Source organism: Populus alba, chromosome 13, assembly GCF_005239225.2.
Source record: "Populus alba chromosome 13, ASM523922v2, whole genome shotgun sequence".
NCBI classification, from domain to species: Eukaryota; Viridiplantae; Streptophyta; class Magnoliopsida; order Malpighiales; family Salicaceae; genus Populus; species Populus alba.
In genome coordinates this window covers 11,194,703-11,209,086 of record NC_133296.1, presented here as the reverse complement: position 1 = coordinate 11,209,086, position 14,384 = coordinate 11,194,703, and the positions used below count along the sequence as shown (strand labels likewise).

Here is a 14,384-nt window from a genome sequence, read left to right as displayed (position 1 = left end):
CATGTAAGGCACCGCGGGGGTGACAAGCGTGCACGGTGAAATTTGAACCCAGGATGTAGAGGAAAGGAACAAGTCCCTTTAATCGTTGGGTCAAGACTTCAAGTGTATTTTTGAAGCTTCTTTTATATATATATACAGAGAGAGAGAGAGGGAGAGATTCAAATTTGGTACTTCTTATATAAAAAAATGATTTTTACAAATTAAGTTAAGGGACTTCACCTAAGATTAGGGCCATTGACTTGTGAGTTCCAAATTAAAAACCGTAGAGTTCCAAATTAGCCTGGAATGAAAGCCCTAGATGCCTTTATTCCATGCCTTGTAAATAACCAAGGCCATTGACTTGTGTCCAAATATACCCGTTAATTATTATTATTAACAAAAAGTAAAAGAGCTAGTGATTTAACCGTGAATCACCATACAAAACATTGTTTATTATAATAATATACCTGTTTTTTTAATTATTATTTCTATATAATTATCATAATATAATGATCTAGGTTATTGATTTGGCGATTTAACTCGATTGGCTATATTTTTTTATTTGGTTTTTTTTCTCTTAATTTATTCTTCAACATTAAGTTAATTGGAAATTAAGTTTCATGATTTATTTCAGTTTGCTTTCTATAAAGTTATCTGGGTTTCATGATTTAAGTCATGAGTTTTACAAGTTAACCTAAGTTGACTCAAATTGTTTTATTATGTTTTTTTTTTTTATTTCATCATTCAACAATGAGTTAATTGAGAATTGAGCTTTGTAATTTATTTTGATTTGCTTAATATGAAGTTGTCTTAGTCTCATGAATTGATTATGGAATTGGAAGGTTAATTGGAATTGACTCGAGTCATGTAAACTCCTGGTTAAAAATTGTAAACCAATGATTAAATTGGGCAATCCTCAACCAAAAAATAATAAATTAAAAGGAAAATCTTTATGATTAGGGGTGAAGATTCCTAATAAATTAGCTTAAATCTCAAACAAAATAAAGTAATAAATTGGTGCGTGAAATGTCAACCTCTTGATAAATCACGTAAATCCCCAATTGAGAAATAATAACGATTTAAAAGAAACTTTTTTGTGGCTAGTAGTGAAAGTCCTTGGTTATGTATTGAAAAACCCAGATGGAATGTAGTATAAATTTGTGCGTGAAAATACGAATTATCAAAGTAAATCTTGTGTTTAACCGCATGAATTTCTAACTGAATATGGTTAAACTCTTGAGTAGATTTTGTTATGACTAGTGGTGAAAAAATTAATTAAGCTATACTAAACCCATATGATATAATAATAGGTTTGGTGCGTGAAAGAATCATCGATAAACGAGGGTTTTTACTGAATTTTATCTAATAAGTAATGGTGGTATTTTGATAAATAAAATAAAAAATCCCCCCTCCATTAAAACAAACATGGCAGCCATGGAAAAGGGAGAACACCTAAGTTTCTCTTCTTTTTTTTTCCCCTTAATTCTCTCATGTTTCTCTTAAAATCTAAGTGGGGAGAGTGATTTTTTCAAATGATTTTAAAAAGAAAAACAACTAAATTAGACACGCACATAGAGATAAAGAGATAAAGAGAGGAGTTGGAACCTTGAAAAGTTAGAGAGAAAAAATGTGAAAAGGTGAATAGGAAAAGGAAAACATTGTTTTTGTTGCTTTGATTGTGTTAAGGGGTTCTAATAAATTAATTTCCTGTGTTACTGGATTTTTATGTTTACATCAAAATTTTCTCAATTCTTGAAATTAGGGTTCATAATAATTTTATGGTGGAATGTTTGGGTTATTAGAATGCATAGAAATGTTTTAAATTGGGTCAATGGTGTGAAGAATTGGAAAACCCCAAATCTTTAATTTTAGGATTTATGTGATTTATTTTGAGAATAATGAATTTATGCTAATTGTTGTTGAATTGAGATGGAATTACATGATTACGCATTAAATTAGTAAGATTGAAGGCCAATCATACACATATTAAAAAGGTTTTGGGTGACCATAATTAGACAAACTAGGGGAAATTGGAAATGTGATTATATTTTGTTTATTCTTGATATCTAAATGATGTTGGATAGGTTAAGACTTGGTTATAAATGATGCTATTGTGATTTCATAAGAAAGTACTTGTTAAGATGACACGTGAGAATGTTAGAAATGTGAGAAAATTGTAATTGGGGTAGGGTTTTGGTTAGAAGCATGATTTGCATGCTTTAGTCTATGTTTTAGAAAGAGTAAGAATTGGATTTTGGAACCTTAATGTGAGGATGTTAACTAAACAAAATAGAAATAAGGAGTAACTTGTGTTTGTAATAAGGAAATAATGTAATGGAGTCAAATTGAAGCTAAAAAATGGGTTCCTTGTTTGTCTAGTTGTCGGCCTAAGATAAAAGAAATGTGAGAGAATTAGATTTGATAACTTTTATGTTAATTTATGATGTGTGAGTTTAATTTATTATAATTTGGATGAAATTTGGGATTATTGCATGATTGGAAACTTATGGGCATGTTTTTGGAAAATATAGGAATGTGAAATCCTAGGTTTGTCGTGGTTAAGATATTTATTGACTAAAGATTAAGTTAATTAGTGTTTGAAAATTAATGAATTGATAAACAAATAAAGAAATTTGATCTCCCAAAAGGCTTTATTTAGAAGTGGTTGAAATGTTACTTTTGAGAATTTTAGAGAATTTTGAATAATTGATCTTGATTCTTGGTTAATTTATGTCATTGTGAAGTTTTACTTGTTTGATTTTGAGTGTCAATAAGATAGGATTGATTATTATATGTGTGGTTAGGAGAAATGGGAAATTGAATTTTGTAAGTGTCAGAAATTTGCATATTGAATATAATTAGTTGTTTGGGCTAAATCTTTAAATTATTAGTGTTGAAATTTTCCTCACAAGGAAGTAAGTTGGACAAAATTTAGGTCAAGTTGTTATGTGTTCATCAATATGAAAGTAGGGAATCGTGTATTTAGACATTGGATCGAAAATGTGGAAGTGTGAAACCCCATGTTAAAACCTTAGATTGATTTGAATAATTTAATTTTGGAGAATTCGGAATAATTAATATTGATTCTTGGTTAATATATGTCATTGTGAAGTTTTGCATGTTTGATTTTAAGTGTGAATATGATAGGGTGTATCATTATATGTGTGGCTACAAGAAATGGGAAATTGAATTTCACAAGTGTGAGAAATTTGCTTATTGAATATAATTGGTTGTTTGGGCTAAATATTTAAATTAATGGTGTTGAAATTTGCCTAACCAGGAAGTCAATTTGAGAAAATTTAGGTTAAGTTGTTATGTCTTTGTTATTATAAAAGTATGGAATTATGTATTTAAACATTATATCAAAATTATGGAAATGTGAAATCCCCATGTTAAAACCCTAAATTGATAACGTGATTATTAATTATTGATTTGTGATGTGGTGGGCATTAAATTTAAATTTGAAATGGTAAAACTCATAAATGAGGATTTAATCCGATGGTATGAATATTGATTTATGGATTGTACTATAAATTGATGTTTGTAATATGTTCGGATATTAATGGCAATTTTAGATATATAGAGATTTATATGGTTGAACTTCAATTGATCGTGTGAACATTAATTAATGATTGTTATGTGAGTTGAAATTTAAGGTATCATAAAAATATAAAAACTCCTTGGTTCGAAACTTTAATTGGAAATATGAACATTCATAAATGAGTTGCAATATATTTGGACCCAAATTAGTAATATAAAGATGCTAAATTGAATTGTTTATTTGAATATGAAATTGGTAATATAAAATTTCTAACTTTGGTGTTTACATGTGAAATTATAATATTAAATGATAAGTTGTGCATTGAATGCGAAATAGTGTTATGTTAAAATTTAAAATAAAAAAAATAGATTCATTATGTATATGTTGCTAATGCTCAAAATAGGCTAATATTAGGCAAATGCATGTGATGACTTATGTATTTATGCATTTAGGCTGAATTGGTTGTTAAATAAATAATTAGGTGTGTATTTGGCTAAAATAATATTGATTGTTATCGTTTGGGAGTTGTAGGAGAAATGTCTAGAGTGTGACCTAACTTATTAGGAGCATGTACAATAGGAGTTCTGGAGGGGACCGTTTATGGTGGAACCTGACTTGTCAAGAACGCACTTCATGTGAGCATAAGGTAGGTGTCCGTCACCTCACATTTTTATTTTAAAAAAATCATGTTCTTGTTAAAAATTATTTGCATATGTGAAACAAGTTTTGGAAGTAGATTACTGTAAATCCTCAGTAAGAATTTTTCAAGTCAGTAAAATATTAAAATTCAACCTAGAGATAAAATGAGTTAAATTAAAGTTAATAATAAAGTATGTTAGATGAAAAGGGTGTGGATAAAGGAAATGAAAGACTAATATAGCATTGATGTAAACCTCGGTTGAAAACTTTTAGAAATATAAATTTGATATGGACACAAAACAAATTAATTGGAAAATAAATTAAGAAAAATGTGTCAATGTTAAACTAAGATTTTAAGGACCTAAAAATTTGTAAGTACACCTAAAATTAGAAGCGATTAGAAAAAAGGATATTTGTATAATTAAGAAATTAAATTTAGATCACTGTTATATTTAGAGGAAATTAGAGCCAATGTATAAATAAAAATAAAATAGCCTATATAAATAGCTATCCAGCTTCCTATGGAAGCCATGATTGTCAAACGCTAAAAGAAAGAAATGGAGGGAAAATTCTCAAATTTTCACGAAATGTTTCATCAAGAAACTCCTTTTAGCTTGGATTAAGAATTTTAGAAGGGTTTATAAGGGATTAAGCAATGTAATTCAAGCAACTGAGGGAGGAAACAAGGTTTGGAAGTGAGGGTTTTAGAGAAATCAGAAGTGAGAGTGAAGAGCGAAGAGAACTAAGTTTTCTCTTTTGAATTTCTCTTGAATCTTCTTTCAATAAAGATAATAAGCTCCTCCAAGATTTTAATTAGTAGATTTTGTATCGTATGAAAGAATGAAAATGTTAGTGTAGGTGTGAACTTGAATTGTGATGTTAGGTTGCTTAGGTTGATACTTTTATGGTTGAATGATGTTTAAGAACATGAAAAAAGAATATGCAATTGTTTAATTGGAAGAATTGAAGAGAAAGTCCACCCATTATTGACAAGGTTTGAGTCAAAACTTGAAGAATATGGATATGATTAATTGATTAAATTGTTATGTAATTTGTATAGAATTATGTTAGTATGTGTAATTAATAAATAGGTAATGCATGAATTGAGATAATTGAAAGAAGAATTAAACCTCCTATTAACGTGTTAATATAAATATATAAGGAATGGGTAAAGTATTTGATAAAATTTAAAGAAAATGCATGTTTTTTTTTTTTTTTTTTTTGCAAGTGGTTCAACCTAAATAAAGTACAGAAGAATTGGATTTCTTGAGTTGAAATGATTTGAAAATTGTGTTAACTAATGACAATAAAAGTAAATGAAATGTAGGCAAATGATTAATTTGTTGAGAAATAAAAGGGAATAATATAATACCTTATTAAGGAAAGGGTTTAGTTAAGATTGTTGGAAATACATATGAATTAAATAGGTTACGTTGTCATGATAATCAAGTTAAATAATGTTTAAATAAGTGTATGGTAGAACTTTATTTAAATTAAAAAAATAATGTAAATATTAACTAGTGTTCTCCAATGAGCTTCTTAGGATATGTATGTAAATATACATGTGTGTTTGTTTATTTTGTATTACTCTATATCTTGGTTAGAAATGTCAAAATCCAATTTTTGACCCTTTTATTTTAATTACTGAAAAAATGATGAAAAAAATAATGAAAAACAAGTAAAAATAAAATAAATAAAGAATGAATTAAAATTTGGGTTAAGGGCAATATAATTGAAAGTTTTTGGGGTTTAATTAAACTTTGAAATTAATTTAATTAATCCAATCAAGGTTTTAATTGGAGAATTGATAAGTTTTGAGACTTAATTAAGCTTGGAATTAATTTAATTAATCCAATCTAGGGTTTAATTGGAGAATTGACAAGTTTTAGACTTAATTAAGATTGGAATTAATGTAATTAATGAAATTAGGGGCTTAATTGAACAATTATCAAAGTATAGGGCTAAATCTGGTAAATTTTGCAAGAAATTAACATCCAGGGACTGTTTTGTAAAATTTTCTGCAATGCAGGGGTCCAATTACAATTTAACTAGGGGCTTAATTACAAAACTTTCCAACATTCAAGGTTCAAAACGAAAGTTGCCATTTCCAGTTCAAACGCTCCACCTTCTTCGACGCTCAAGACCGTTTCAGCAGGAGATCTGCAACTGCAGATCGTGGGAACGTGGCTCACCATGATTACAACGTTCTCTGGCTTTATAAAAGCCAAGGAAAAAAAAAAGAGGGAAAAGAATACAGGGACGAACCGGGGGGAAAAGGAAGAAAACGAGGGACAGAACAAAGGGGCTGAGGGGAGAGAAACAAAACCAGGAAAGATTTTGGTCCATCAACCAGCAGCACCTTGTGCTGTTACCACCATCGTATTTGTCTTGAACGGAGAAGACTGGGCAGAGAAACAGGGGGAGAACCGAAAAGCCACTGGTGATCACAAAACCGGGGAGACTAGAAAAAAGACTTTCGTTCCTCTGTTTCTTCTCGAAGAAATAGAGGAGGCTAAAGAAAAAAGCCACAAACATTGGGAAGAAGAAAACTGGTAAAAAACCGGGGGAGATCAGGTGAGGACCAGACAAAAAGGAAGGGGAAAGAAAAACAGGACCAGGGCTTCGGCAAACAAGCCTAACACAGAGACAAAAACGAGAAAACACAGAGGAGAGAGCTTCCGTTCAACCAGCAGCACATCATGCCTTTATTAACATCTTCTTCGTCCTGAGCAGGGGGAACCAAGAGAAGCCAGACTTTCGTTCCTCTGTTTCTTCTCAAAGAAACAGTGGCCATCCTCTGGCTTTATAAAAGCCAGAGAAGGCCACGGAGGAAAAGGGACCACTGCCTTCTCCATTTCCAGCAGAGACGAAAAACAAAGACAGGGGATGGAAAGCTGAGAGAGAACCGAGAGCTAAAGAAAGGGATACAACCATTCACAGAATAACAAGAACGAAGAAGAAAGAAGGAGAAAAGCGGTCAGCAGGCTAGTCTTCCCTCACGTTTTCTTTTTCAAAGTTACCAGGTAAGTAAACTTTCGTTCTCTGCATTTCATTTTAATTCACGATTTACTGTTCTTTTTGAGATTAACTCAATGCATTCTGAGTTAATTTCTCCGCCTGATTATACACGCGTGATGTAAATCACGCATGTCCTCTGTTGCCCAGCCAGGTCACTGGCTTGGGCCAGTGACCGGGCCGGGCTATCTGGGTCCAGCCCAAAAATAATAAAAAATAAAAAAAATAGAAAAATAAAAATAAAAATAAAAAAAAAATAAAAAAAATGTGTATGCATTAATAAAAATAATGTAAATTTATTGGTTTATTCACTGACGCCAGAGTCGAATAAAAATACCTGTTTAAATTTATATTATTTTTATTCGATGTATTTTATTTTATTTAGCTAGAAAAATAAAAAATGTGTATGCAAAAATGAAAAATATAGATTTATTGGTTTATTCACTGACGCTAGAGTCAGGAATAAAAAATACTGATTTAAATTTATTTTGTTTTAAATTAGCTCAATAAAAAAAATGTGTCTGCACGCGTAAAAATAAATTTATTTTATTTTTTTATTCACTGACCAGAATCAGGAATAAAAAATACAGATTTAAAATTTATTTTATTTTATAGCTACGTAATATTTATCAACGCTAGAGTTGGAAATATTCGTAGTTAAATATTCACTGGCGCCAGAGTCAGGAATATTATAAGCAAATTTTCATAGTATAAACTAATAAACATTTAGAAATTTAAGACGAAACTAGCAATGCAGCATGCCTTAGGCAGGACGTTTAAGGAGTGATAATATCTTCCCTTTTACATAACCAGTCCCGAACCATAGAATCTTTGTTGACCAGTTAGGGTTCCTAGTGATCATAATATTAGGCGGCGACTCCTTAAACAATCCATTCCTCATTAAAAAATAGGATGTCAAAAACCTGTTCTTTTTCCATCATTCGAGAATTAATTTTTTAAGGCCGCCGCGATGTCGGGTGCGACAAGAAATATGGTAGTTAGATTTCATTATGGATTCTTTAATATTTTTTCTGTAAAAATATTTGGTTGATGTTTAACTAGCATTGTTAATATTAATATTAATATTAATATTAACAATGCTAGTTAAACATCAACCAAATATTTTGTTAATATTAATAATTATAAATTATTTTGTTGCATTATTATTTTTGGTTGAATTCTAATTTTTTAAAATATATATATATATATATATATATATATATATATATATATATATATATTGTAGAAAAGACACATTAATATGCTTGAGAAGTTATTGTTATAGTGTGATAATTGATGTGATTATGATCATGATGATTAAATCAAATACCTAAAAATATTTTTTAAAGTATAACGGAATGAGTAAATAACTTTGAATGTTTTAAATATAAGGGAAACTCTATTAAAGTTCCAGTAGAGTATTTAAAAAATTAATTACCTTGTTTTTTCATTATCCTTTTATATAATGATATATTAAATTGGATTTTCCAAGATGGGGTCATTGCAATTACAAAGAAAAATTAGGTCAAAAGATTACTTGGCCATTTGAATGGAGAATAGTTGTTACATGTATTATAGTCAACCGTTTGGACAAGAGTAAATTTTTATATGTATTATAGTTGGTTATTTAGATAGAGACTAAGTTTTTATAAATATTATAGTCGATTGCTTAGACAAAGATTAATTAATTATGTATTTAAGTTAACCTTTTAGATAAAGACTAAGAATTTATTTGTTTGTGTCATCCATTGGATGAGGGGTAATAATATAAAAAAAAATAAGAATAAGTCGGTCGCATGGAAGGGGCTAATATGAAAAAACAATAAGCAAAACTTTAGCTATGATATAATTTATGTTGGCCATGTAGGTGGGGATTATATTATAAAAAAACTAGTTGGCCACGTTAGCGAGGACTATACTTTGGAAATTAATCAATTGGCATGGACTATGGGTAGAAAATATGGTGGTGGGAATGAAAAGGGCTACAGTGTGACTTAAGGCACAATTTATGCGTATAAAAAATGAATGAAATGATAGTAATTAAGAAAATAAGGTGGTGGGAATGAGAAGGGCTACAGTGTACGAGACGTAACGGTTGATTTGATTTTTTTTAAAAAAATCAGAATAATATTATTTTAATTTTCTTTTTAAAAAATTTCTTTAAAGTTGATCGTTATAACTAAGGTTGTTAAAATCACGAGTTGACTCTTAAAATCTTATGATTTTACAAGTCAATACGTATATAACATGTCAAATCGGGTTAAAACTCAAAATCGGTCAAACTCGGTAAAATCGGATCGAATTTAAGAGTTTGATCGATTTTGACCAAGTTTAACATATTTCTAGTTTTAACCCGCAAAAGTTAAAAAATTTACTACCTTCCTGTTCGAGTCCACTGACACTTCACTTCATAGTCCCCACTCCCTAGTCTCCCCGTTGCCCAATTCTTAAATTTTCAATTTTAGCAGACTAACACCAGCATTAGAGGATTTTAGTTATGGGAAAGCCTTATATTGTATTTTAGGCTAGGAAGGCATGATCAGAGGATTGAAACCATGGGAAGACAGAGGTAGATGGTGATGAATCAAAGGAGTAAAATAAGATATAAGAATACTTATATAGAGAGAAATATTGTGTTTTAGACTAACTATTTGTTAACTACAAAGAGAGATGGCAAAGACTCAGAGAGAACTTGAAATACATGTCTTGCTTGGTGGGATATTTGGACATTATTTCTAGGACTTGTTACTAACATAAAAAAGAGGAGGTGGCGTGATATTAAATTGATGTCATTTTGTACGTTTTCGTTCTCGTTGTCATAGATTCACTGTATTGGTTTCTGTTAATTTTTTTTTGAAGTTGGTGATATACCTTAAAATGTTGTATCATCTCACTAGTTGCCTGCAGTGTATTTCAAGATTAGTCCTTTAAAAAATGTTCTAAAACTCTATCAATAAAACACAGTTGTTCAATATTTTTTTTTTCCTTTTTCGTATTTTTAAGTTATATAAACCATATATAAAATTTTATTTGAATTATATGTTTTAAGGTATTTGGATATTTGTATTGTTTATTTCACTTTTATTTTAATTGTGTTATATTATTTTTAACTACTTGACTGAAATTATCAATATATAATTAGTTAAAATATTTTTCTTGTGATTTTATGATTCGAGTTTACGATCCAAGTTTATATTATATATTTCGTGTTGTGTAAAAAAAACATTTTTGACAACCTTGATCATAACCAATAATCGGGCATTGCCCAGGATGAGGTTTTACAACTATGCCTCCAATCTCAGACTAGTTTTTGAGGTGGTGATGATCTTTTATTCGACAAGGCTACAGTTAACCAGGCAAGGGCTATGATCTTGACCTTAAAAGATTTTGGTCGCAAGTCGGCTATGGAGGTTAATGCTACTAAATCTGAGGGCCTTACAACTTCATCTACTAATCACGTTCATAAAGGGTCAGTTGAGATCTCTGATATCGAATTTACTTGGGATGGGGGTAACTACTCGCATGTTCCTCTTTACTCTGGTAAAGTCATGGCTCATGAAGAGGCTTCCTCTGCTAATAATATCTTGATGAGAGCAAGAAAAGGCTTTCTAGGTGGAAGGCTTAACTCATGAGCCGTGAGGCTCGAGCCGCTTTTACTCATAATTCAATTACTAACATCCCTTCTTCTGTCATGCAAGCTTGTTGGCTCCTTTTGATGGTGTGTTGGTAAGCTTGCTTGGAGTGTTGGGGTCGCCTTCTTCCTCTTGGTTTGATTTTTGGTCCCTAGTCATCGTGATGATATGAAGGATAAAAGACAAGTAATTGAACAAATCACAAGAGAACACCAGTTTATTCTCAGTATAAATGTCACAAAGCCACAAATGGACAGTAAGTAAGCAAAACCAGCTATAAAAGAGCTCAACTGCGTGATTGATTACTGAGACGAGGCTTTTTCTTTCTTTTTATTACAGTTTCTGCATCTGCGTTTGCTGGGGATTGGGATGGAAGAAGGTAAGAGGACCAGTAAGAAGTTTCCTTGGAGAGCTGCTGCCTTCAAATTAATGCAGGTCTCCTGGTGCCTACCAGAGACGTTCTTGATCTTGAACCATTCGGTGCAAGCAACATCCGAAGAGCCCAGTTGAGAATTCCAGGTGCAAACATCCTGTAAAGGAGGAATATGTCGTACCAGCTTGGGTACTTGACATATTGATGTCCTCGGCAAGCTCCCGACACGATCATCTTTGCATAGTCCTCCACTGGACCACCAGTCCCGTTTACCTAAAGCCAAAGGCAAATGTATCAGGGAAAAACATTACAGAGTCACCTTCTCATGTAAATAACATTCAAACTTCTACAGTTATTCTAGAGAAAAACAAGTGTTATATATCCTGTCTTCGATTGTCACTGTTGTTAATAAGAAAAACCATGCTGATACAAGTGACTGCCTCGCAGTCTGTCAATGTGCCCTAAATCTTTTATAGCCATTGATGGATAGAGAAATATTCTTGTATGCATATGAATTTTACTTTTTGGAGAATTTCAATTAAAAAATAGTATTGTGAACTAGAATTACCAGTTACAGATGGTAGCAGAATCATTAGAAAATCATATCCCGAGAAAAGTTTGCTAGCAAAACCTTACCTCTCTCTCTTCTTTCCATTGCATCTCTGCTCCATCCTCTAGCATGAACTGGCCTCTACTCATTTCGCTCCCAATCCAACCATGAGATGCAATTGTTATTCCAATTTCACCATTCACTTCAAATCTCAGTGACTCGTAGAAGCTAACCAGGGCAGCCTTTGCAGCCTATAAAAAATTGTAACAAATGTATGAGAATATAATGATGTCTCGACCATTTATAATGAAGTATTTAATGTGGAGTTTGGTGAAATATTCAAGAGAAAAACGAGGATGAAACAGGGACATGAATACACACACACACACACACACACACACTCCTATTATTTGTGCTTGTGCAGCTGCTAAGTACCATAGTAGACTGGATAATAAAGTCTAACGACATGACACGAACAGACAAGAAAAATGATGTCCATAAAGTTGAACCTCACTAGCCTGCCATTGTTCCTTTCATTTTGGTTTTGGTGAAGGATAATTAGTGTAATCTAACACTAATCGTAGCAATAATGAATTGTTGCAGACAATGTGTTTTGTATAGCTAAATGCAGCTCAACCAAAGGTATGTTGTTGGACAATGAATAAAGGTAACCAATACTAAAATCGTAAGTGTAACCAATCTAACCATACAGATTTTGATCAGAGAAATGGTATGCATGTAAAAAATACCAAATTTTTAGTTTTTTTACGTCTAAGATGCATTGAAAACAAAAGTCCCCTTGATTTGTATATACTCACAGCATATAAGCTCATTCTCGGCAGAGGTAACCAGCTCTCAACTGCTGCATTAACAACAACTCGTCCATTGCTCTGACGTAGGTATGGAAGAACCACGTAAGTTGGATAGACATTTCCCCAAAAGTTTATGTCCTGACAATGAACAATCAAATCCCACAATGTCTTAGGAAAATTTCTTCTCAACAAGACCATTTCTGTCAATAATCTACAGGGACTATAATACAAACTATCTACTCATTCATGTAGGCTACATCTGCCCTTACCAAGAAATGGGGAAACACAGAGGTGTCTCCTACTTCTTCAAAGTAAAATGTATGTCCCAAACTTGCTGAGTTGACAAGATGATCCACTACATAAAAAAGGAAGAAAGACAGAATGAAGTAAAGAGAGGGAGGCAGAACAACAGGGTATTCTGTTAGGCTCCAATTGGAATCTAAATTTGCTTCTAAGGAATCTCCTAAAACACTGATTCTATTGGCTATAATATCCAGTTGAATTCATTAATTAACGATGATACAAGACATACCCCGACCAAAGTAATTTATGGTCTCATTGACAAATCTCCTACAATCATCCTCTTTGACAACATCTGCAGCCATAATCAGGACACGCTTTGCACCAATATACCTAGCTTTCTCACTGACCCCTCTGAGCCGGTGCTCTCTACGTGCAATCAGAACAAGAATTGCTTTCCTCTTTGCATATTCATATGCAATTTGCTGCAATTACAACCTCGCTTATCAATACACTGCAATGGCTTGTAGATACAACTGCAGCAGCTATTATAAAATATCGACCTTGCTTATGGGAAGAAAATAAAACTGGGAATGGGGGAGTTGGTAAAGAAGTAAGGTTTGGCCTCCACGCATGGCAACAAATAAGCTTTTGTTCAAGTACAAAAAATTGCAAGACTTTATGATTCTATCACCAGTATAATTTCCAGTCTTTTGGTTTCTATTTGATACATAATTTGACCACATCATTTCCAAGTGGTTTCTTAAATGCCTCTGCTATGAGTTTGAAGAATGTGTCCATTGAAGGCTTGATAAAATCACTGTGTTTTTCAGGTTATGATTGAGAACTCTGCATATAATTTATATAGAGTTCGTAACAATTTGCAGCAACCCAAGCTGCCTTCATGCACTTCTTTACAATTTCAAGAACTCTTGGTTGAAATTAGCTCAACCAAAAACTCTCTGTTTGCCATGCATGTACCTTTATTCTATCTTTGTGGCTTTGTCTAAGCATTCAATATACACTTAATCACTTCAAATAAATCCCTTAAATTTGTGTACATAGGCAAGTCAATTTGCTTGATACCCTTTTCCTTCAATGCGGCATTGGCTTTCTAATTTAAATCTCCAGATACTGAGAATGCATAATCTGGAAGTCTATTTAATTTGATTACAACAAGGACATAACCCATCTCCATCCTATAAAAACCCTTTCCTGTGCTTCAATGAAATTTAAAGATCATACTTCCAAGTTGGCCATCTAATAAGGAATAGAGACAAGCTTGCATTATAATTAATTACTCAAAATTTCTAATAAGAAAAATCACAGAATTAAACACTTAAGTCTGCAAATAGAGCACCGAAAATAAGTAAAAACGAGAGATCTCTCCTATGCTTTGAGAAGGAAGGGGGTTACTTACTTCTCCTATGCCAGAAGAAGCTCCAGTGATTATAACAACTTTATCCTCCATATCCTCAATAAAGAAAGATTTGTAGAGCCACTCACATGTATTGATAAAGCATAAGGCTGGCCATGAACATGCTAGCATCACCAAGCTAGCAGGAGGCACCACCCAATTCAACACAGAGTTTATAAAACTCAT

The 14,384-nt window shown here is 32.0% G+C and overlaps 1 protein-coding gene across 1 annotated transcript; it reads right to left on the bottom strand.

Annotated features, from left to right (window-relative positions):
• Nucleotides 1-11,227: 11,227 nt before the first annotated feature.
• On the bottom strand, nt 11,228-14,384 carry LOC118059384 (11-beta-hydroxysteroid dehydrogenase B). The gene is made up of 6 exons (XM_035072230.2): nt 14,202-14,384; nt 13,074-13,266; nt 12,811-12,896; nt 12,548-12,679; nt 11,816-11,980; nt 11,228-11,452 (listed from the first exon to the last, which is right to left on the bottom strand). Exons 1-6 carry the CDS (start codon nt 14,382-14,384, stop codon nt 11,228-11,230), a joined length of 984 nt encoding a protein of 327 aa, XP_034928121.1.